This window comes from Cucurbita moschata, unplaced genomic scaffold (assembly GCF_002738365.1).
Source record: "Cucurbita moschata cultivar Rifu unplaced genomic scaffold, Cmos_1.0 Cmo_Scf00026, whole genome shotgun sequence".
NCBI lineage: Eukaryota > Viridiplantae > Streptophyta > Magnoliopsida > Cucurbitales > Cucurbitaceae > Cucurbita > Cucurbita moschata.
In genome coordinates this window covers 2,858,091-2,866,203 of record NW_019268542.1, presented here as the reverse complement: position 1 = coordinate 2,866,203, position 8,113 = coordinate 2,858,091, and the positions used below count along the sequence as shown (strand labels likewise).

General features: G+C 37.4%; 1 protein-coding gene across 2 annotated transcripts in view; it reads left to right on the top strand.

The window, feature by feature from the left end:
• The window catches only part of LOC111461979 (calmodulin-binding protein 60 G-like), a 4,820-nt gene extending 416 nt beyond the window's left edge, over positions 1–4,404 (top strand). The window contains exons 1-7 of one of the 2 annotated variants that reach the window (XM_023105626.1): positions 52–445; positions 569–624; positions 724–1,256; positions 2,347–2,510; positions 3,041–3,292; positions 3,819–3,885; positions 3,973–4,404. In XM_023105626.1, the coding sequence (XP_022961394.1) occupies positions 443–445; positions 569–624; positions 724–1,256; positions 2,347–2,510; positions 3,041–3,292; positions 3,819–3,885; positions 3,973–4,100 (1,203 nt within the window). In that variant the 5' untranslated portion in view covers positions 52–442 and the 3' untranslated portion in view covers positions 4,101–4,404. Of the gene's footprint in view, positions 1–51; positions 446–568; positions 625–723; positions 1,257–2,346; positions 2,511–3,040; positions 3,293–3,818; positions 3,886–3,972 lie in introns of those variants that run through there. The other variant, XM_023105625.1, reaches the window with a different exon arrangement.
• The last annotated feature ends 3,709 nt before the right edge of the window (positions 4,405–8,113 follow it).

Genomic DNA, 8,113 nt, shown 5'->3' with positions numbered 1-8,113 from the left:
CTCTCTCTCTCTCTCTCTCTCTCTCTCTCTCTCTCAGGGTTGGGATATCAGAGCCAGACACAGAGTGGTGTGCCAACGAGAACGTTAACCTCCAAGGGAGTAGATTGTGGGATCCTACATCGGTTAGAGAGGAGAACGAAACATTCCGATGTGGAAACCTCTCCTTAATAGGCGCGTATTAAAACTATGAAGCTGACGGCAATACGTAACGGGCCAAAGCAGACAATATCTGTTAGTATTGGGCTTAGATTGTTACAAATGGTATCAAAGCCAGACACCAAGTAGTGTACTAGCGAGGATGCTGTCCCTCAAGTGGGTGGATTGTGAGATCCCATTTCAGTTAGAGGGGAGAACAAAACATTCCTTATAAGGGTGTGAAAACCTCTCCCGAACACACGAGTTTTAAAACCGTGAGACTAACAATGATACCTAACGGGCCAAAATGGTAAGTCTCAAGTTACAATATAACTTACGAGAGAGTTACCAATAACTTCTCCTAGAGATGATCTACGATTAATAAATCGAACAAAATCAAAATCAAAATTACCATATTGATAATTTTCTATAGGTGCATGAGGTGGTGGAGCTCCAAGTTAATTATTACATTCACTCCATTCTATCAAGGTATGCCATTCTTGAACTAAATTGATATTAATCCACATGGGTTTCCTTCTTAAACCCTTTTTGTTCATCAAATTCAATCAATTTCATGATCATAAACAGCCAGCTTAGCATTCATATTGTAAAAGAAGAAACAATAAATGGGTTTGGAGCTTCAAAGTTCAAGCTATTGTTCTTGAATCAAACATCTCCAACAATTTTCACCAACAATGAAATAGAAGCAAGAAATGGCAAGCCACTTCTAGTTGCAATGTGTGATACCACCAACTCCAATGGCATCATCAAGACAGGTCCTTTATCGTCGGCGTTGGTCGAGTTGGTCGTACTCAATTTAGAATTCGGCTCCGACCAACGAGTAGACGAAAGTTCGTGGACTTCGAGCGATTTTAACAACAATGTTGTTTCTAAAAGAGAGGGGAAAAGGCCTTTGATCGTGGGGAATGATATGATAATTTGCTTGAAAAATGGGGTTGGATTCATCAAAGGTTTGAGCTTTAGTGACAATTCGAGCTGGACTAAGTCTAAGAAGTTTAGATTGGGAGCAAAAGTTGTTGATAAGAACATCTTGGCTAAGTTTCCAAGAATTGTGGAAGCTGTTTCGAAACCGTTCAGAGTGATGGATCATCGTGGGGAAGGTATGTCGTTTTTAACCCTATTTTTCTCGAACGATATTTGATCCAATACTTTAAACTTATTTCATTTTAGTCACTGTACTTTTAATAATGTTTTAAAATCGGTCGTAGGGACTACTATGGTTCTCTTGTATCGACTATTGGTTAGAGCACTCTCGTTTGTCATGGTCTAGTACTAGAGCATGACTAACGAGAACCGTGGTCTATGACTACAGATTCTTTGGTGATTCCATCAGAATTGATGTCAACGGTAATTTATCCCAATAGGCCACGAGAAATTTTAGTTGTAGTTTATCATAGGGGTGTACATGGGTTAGATTAAGCGGGTTGAAAAAATCTTTTGAACCAACCGAAAATTTCAGGTTGATTGGGTTGGTGATCTAAGCAACCTGAATAGAGTTCACAACCCAACCCTCTATTTCTGAGTTATGTTGGGTTGTCGGGTTATTTTTTAATTCTTTTAGAAAGATTCTACTTATTCACGGTATATGTTATATTAATAACTAAAACCTCGTTCTAACATCAGTTACGAAAAAAAAAATGTTTAGGTTGGGTTGAGTTGTAACTCTATTTTCGAGTAACTCGACCAAAGAAATGTGAACCTGCAAACGAAGCTAAATTTTCGGTTCTTCACAAATTCAACCCAACCCATCCCAACTTTTATGTTCGAATTCGGTAGTCTAGATTGGTCGGATTATCGGATCATATGAACACCTTTAGTTTACCACCACTGACTGCATTTGACGGATGCTCTATCAAATAGACTAGAGTCAATGTCAACTATAGTTTGTTGGTATAAACAATTGACGTTAGATAATGATAGACTCAAATTGACATTAGTCGTGGTCCATAGCGATAGACCACAACTAATATCAATCATTGTCACTGACTGCTTTTGACGTTAGCGATGCTCTATAATTGACGTTAGACGTAATTTATAATGATAGACTCAAATTGACATTAGTCGTGGTCCATCGCGATGGACCACGACAAATATCAATCACTGTCTTTATAAAAAAATGATTATAGCTAATCTTAATCAATCTTAGATCATGTTAATTAATAAAAAAATTCCTTTTGGTTACGACATTAGTTTACAAGAAGCACCACCCGCCGAGTAGGGAAGATGAAATATGGCGATTGGAAGGCATTGGCAAAGATGGCGTGTACCACAATCGTTTATCCTCTGAAGGCATAAAAAATGTCGATGATTTTTTGAACGCTTATCACAAAAAGGGTCCAATCTACGTCAGAAAGGTAACCATATTTAGTCCTCAATTATGGTTTACTATATGTATATATGTATATATGTATATGTATATATATATGTATATGTATCCGTGTAGGTATATGTATATGTATGTATATGTATATGTATATGTATCTATATGTATGTATATGTATATGTATATGTATGTATGTATACGTATATGTGTGTGTATATGTATATGTATACGTATATGTATGAATGTGTATGTGTATGTATATGTATATGTATATATATGTATGTATATGTATATGTATATATGTATGTGTATATGTATTTGTATGTATATGTATATGTATATGTATATGACCTTTTATTACAGACAAATATGTTGTATGATTGAAGATATTTTGTCTTCCATCACGGTTTAATATCATATTAGCTATCCATTTATTATTTCTTCAATTTTATTTGTAATTTATTTGATTATATAAATGATTATAAACGAACTTTCACCACCATTTAGGTGCTGTAGTTTTAGCAAATATGTTTTCTTAGTTTCGATAATTCATGCATGCAGCTTCTAGGAGGGAGAGTCCCGCAAAATACATGGAAAAGGATGGTTAATAACGCTTTAGAATGTGATGCCTTTATAGCCTCCATGGCCTCGAATCCGAGCTTTAGGGTTTGTTCGATGGGAAATGAAGCCATGGGAGGTGAAGCTTTCGACATGAACTCGGAGGTTAGTGAGCCGAAGAATTGTAGTGAAAGCGATGGACTACAATTTGATGGCCAACTTCAAGACTTGGTATCTTACCCTCCAACCTTTCAGGTCTCTCTCTTCTCTTTCTCTCGAGTGAATATCTGTCTTTCATCGATTCGATTCAGTTCGAACTTGAACAAGGATTGAACCAAACGAATTTGGTTTCCTACGCTCATAATTTTCTTTTTGAACGGTTTGAATTGGATTGAATGTTAGGAATCACGACTCTCCACAATGGTATGATATTGTCCACTTCCCTCCCAACAATTCTCAACAATCCTCTCCTCGAACAAAGTACACTATGGAGCCTCCCCTGAGGCCTATAGAGCTCTCGAACAGCCTCCCCTTAATTGAGGCTCGACTCATTTCTCTGGAGCCCTCGAACAAAGTACACTATTTGTTCGATACTTGAGTCACTTTTTAACTAAATCAAGTATAACTCAAGCTTATTGACTCACAGACACTCTGCATGACAACGTAGACATTACATTTGTGGTCTTTTATCTTATCTTTTATAGATAACTGGCTCGTATAACTATTGGGTTTGATTTGTTAGACCGATATATTAACGTACGATACGTGTTATAAAAACTAGGAACGTTTGACGGGAAATTACGAAGCAATTATTGGAGGCCATGACTACCATTTCATTTTTGATAATGGTATTTCAACTTATCAATTTTTCTCTTTGCAAAAATGTTTATGAATATATATGATCTTTGTGGTAAAATAGTTACTTTCATTTGCAGATTATCCGCCATTGTTGACACATGGAGAGGCTTCAAACTCAGATAGCCATAACAACGATAACGTTATGACTCACGAACAATATAATCAAGGTCGATGTTGGACTGGGTTGGTGCCTAAACGCACGTAAGGCGAGTAGATGTTCGGTTTAGAGTTGCGATATTACTCTTGATCCTGTTTCAGAACTACTATTCGAATATAAATCGATTAGAATTTTGGATGAAAGTTGAGAAGCTAGAATGAGCGTGGAGGTGGCCTAAGATTCGTGGGGTAGTGTTCACGTTTCGATTTCTGTCTTGGGTCACCGTTCACATCATTTGAGGTCTTTGTATGTCCAACGTTCTTATAACAAATTTATATTCTAAGAGTAGTTTTAAAACGTTCATGAAAAGTTAGATAATATTGCCATTAGTGTAAGTATATTTTGTAATAGAGGGAGAAGTTTAGGTTTTTTTTTTTTTTTTTTTTTTTTTTTTTTTTTTTTTTGTAATTTAATTGTACATGCCAAGTTTGAAGTCCGGTTTTTTTTTACGCCTCCATGACCGTCCTCTAGGTCTCTTTGGTTGAGATAATACGTCTAATGAAATACATCGACTTCTAGGTTACACTTATGATTGAAGCAGCCTTGGGTCTTTTCTTAGATTTGTTCTTCGATTTCCTTTTCTCCCGACCCATTGGTTTCTTCTTATTTATTTATTTATTTATTTTTGCTCCTAACGTCCATAGATACTTTTGGAAGATGTTGATGGTCTTTCAATAGCATCTTATATAGACAGTTTTGTGACCGTTTTACCTTCATTAATAGGGCTCCATTTCTGTCGAATATCTTGAGTAACGAGCTGACTAACTCCACTATACTACCTTCTTTTGTCATTTGACTAAGACTGATAATATTACTGTTCAAACTTGGGATATAATATACTTGGTCAATAGACGTTGGTCGTCATTCTTGCACTGGAACAAGATAGATCATTTACCCTGGATCAGCATAATTGATCCATCACCAAACTTCACATTTCCAATGAGCTTCTCATAAGGCTCCTTGAACTTTACTCGATCTTCAGTCATGTGGTTGCTTGCTCCATTGTCTAGATACTACATGTTGGTCTCGACTCGATCTTCTACTTTTGTGAGAAGGTTTGCCATAACCTTCTCTTCATTGAGCATCAACAGGTTGGGCATCTTATCGACCAACATCACTGTGGGCTCTTGATCATGTATGAGTATGAGATTTGCCTCCTCATCGAGCTTATTCATACAATGCTCTACCCCATAGTGCGTGTATTTTCACAAGAGTAACAATTGATCATATTCTTGTCCTTCCAAGGGTTGACCTTGTCATGGATTTGTGATGTATTATCATGACCACCATGTCTGTGGCCATGACCCCAACCATGCCGATGACCTTTATTTTTTTATTTTTTTTGTTGTGGTTGCCACGTCCATTCATTCCTGAAAAGGAAGAAGCAACTGCATCTTTTTTTTTTTTTTTTTTTTGTCCGTGCGAGCCACTCCTTGTGTGTGAGTAAGAAGTGCTTCTCCTCCTCTCAGTCATCGTAGTCCCGAAATCTCTCCTTATGGACCTTAAGATGAGCAACAACCTCCTCAACGGATATGTTCTTGAGGTTGCCGAATTACTCGATAGAGTTAATAATCTGCATGAATCTCGGGAGGATAGCTCAAAGAAACTTCTTGACGACGGAGATCTCCTCCACCTTATCGTCTAACAAACGGATGTCGCTAACGATTGTCGTCAACTTCATCGCAAAATCATCTATTGACTCACCTTCTTTCATGCGGATAGCCTCGAATTCACTCTTCACAGTCTACATCTTTGCTTTCTTGACACTTTCTACATCCACATGCATTGTTTGCAATGTCTCCACGCCCATCAACTTTCATTTTGGTTTGTCCCTTTGCCGCATCCTATTGAGAGAGGTATCATTCTGATACCATTTGTAACGACCCACACACAAATTCGAATCAGAATTTGAAATCCAAATTCAGCACCTGATGACCACGACATTTCCGAGCAAAATATCATTCTAAGCTTTCGCTCAAAGTAAGCTTGTCAACTCTATAGAAATTACAATGTGGCTATATCTAATTTTGTGATACGTTCACGACGCTCTTCCCTGGGTCGGTCATGCATACTAGGATGTTCAATTTGGCTCCACAAAACCCACTAAAGGTCACAATACCGAACACATGAGATTGTCTGGATGGCCTACCACATATGGCCTTTGGAATGTGGGCTATAAACAAATAGCCACTCTATAAGACCTCCTGGCCCATATAGATTTTCGACTGTATCTTAACAATTATTTCCATAGTTATATATTCGATTTGGACCGAAAGACGAATACACAACCTACGATTCATGCATTTTTGAGTAATAGCAATGAGATTTTCTAATATCATATTAAGAATATGTGATGTCCCACGTTGGTTGGGGAAGAGAACAAAACACCCTTTGGATGTGGAAACCTTCTCCTAGCATACGCATTTTAAAGCCTTGAGAGGAAAACCCTAAAGAGGACAATATCTGCTAGCGGTGGGCTTGAGCCGTTACTAATGGTATCAGAGCCAGACACCGGACGATGTGCCAACCTTCTCGCTTATGATGTCCCACATTGGTTGGGAAGGAGAACAAAACACCAAAGAGTGTGGAAACCTTCCCTAGCAGACACATTTTAAAACCTTGAGGGGAAGCTCGAGAAGGAAAGCCCAAAGAGGACAATATCTGCTAGCGGTGGATCTGGGGAAGCCCAAAGAGTGTGCCAACCTTCTCGCTGTTCCTTGAAGGGGGGTAGACACGAGGCGGTGTGCTAGTAAGGATCCTCGGCCCCAAAGGGAAGTGGGGGTGGATTGTGATGTCCCACATTGGTTGGGGAGGAGAACAAAATACTCTTTATAAAGGTGCGGAAACCTTCCTTTAGCAGTAGGGGTGTACACTCAACCCGACAACCTGGACCAACCTCTTAAAATATATTAAGAATCTTTTGTATTAATGGGTTTGCCAGAGGTACTTTGCCATGCTTGAGTCTTAATCTTTCTATATTAATGGGTTTGCCAGAGTAGTATTAAGAATCTTTTGTATTAATGGGTTGGGTTTGCCAGAGTGGTATTAAGAATCTTTTGTATTAATGGGTTGGGTTTTGCCAGAGTGGTATTAAGAATCTTTTGTATTAATGAGTTGGGTTTGCCAGAGGTACTTTGCCATGCTCGAGTCTTAATCTTTCTATATTAATGGGTTTGCTAGAGTGGTATTAAGAATCTTTTGTATTAATGGGTTTGCCAGATTATAAAAGTGTGGAGACCTTCCCTTAGCAGTAGGGGTGTACACTCAACCCGACAACCTGGACCAACCTCTTAAAATATATTAAGAATCTTTTGTATTAGTGGGTTTGCCCGAGGTACTTTGCCATGCTCGAGTTTAATCTTTCTATATTAATGGGTTTGCCAGAATTGTATTAAGAATCTTTTGTATTAATGCCTTTGCCATGCTCGAGTTTAATCTTTCTATATTAATGGGTTTGCCAGAATGGTATTAAGAATCTTTTGTATTAATGGGTTTGGCAGGGTGGTATTAAGAATCTCTCGATTTGCTAGAGTGGTATTAATAATCTTCCGTATTAACGGGTTCGCCAGAGTGGTATTAAGAATCTTCTGTATTAATGGGTTTGCGAGAGTGGTATTAAGAATCTTCTGTATTAATCGGTTTGCCAGGGTGGTACTTTGCCTAGTCTAAGGACACTCATGCTCGAGTTTGACGCCTGTCATAAAAACATATAAAATATATTAAGAATCTTTATTAATGGTTGGCCTGTCATAAGCCCGTGCTTAGTCTAATACATGTATCTTTTGTCAGAGTGTTACTTTGCTAAGTCTAAGAACACTCATGCTTGAGTTTCAAATACATGTTTCTTTCATATTATTTTGTTTAGGTTTATTAATTATGATTTATACGTAGTATTTATATTCTAATGTATTTATTATTTATTTGTTGCAATATTATTATATCACAATTTATATATATTTTTTTATTTTTTTAATAGTTTAAGACTCTCTAATGTCAATTAGCATATTTCAATTATTTTTTTGTTATATACCATGTCTTTAAACTACTCAATTGTATTGTTT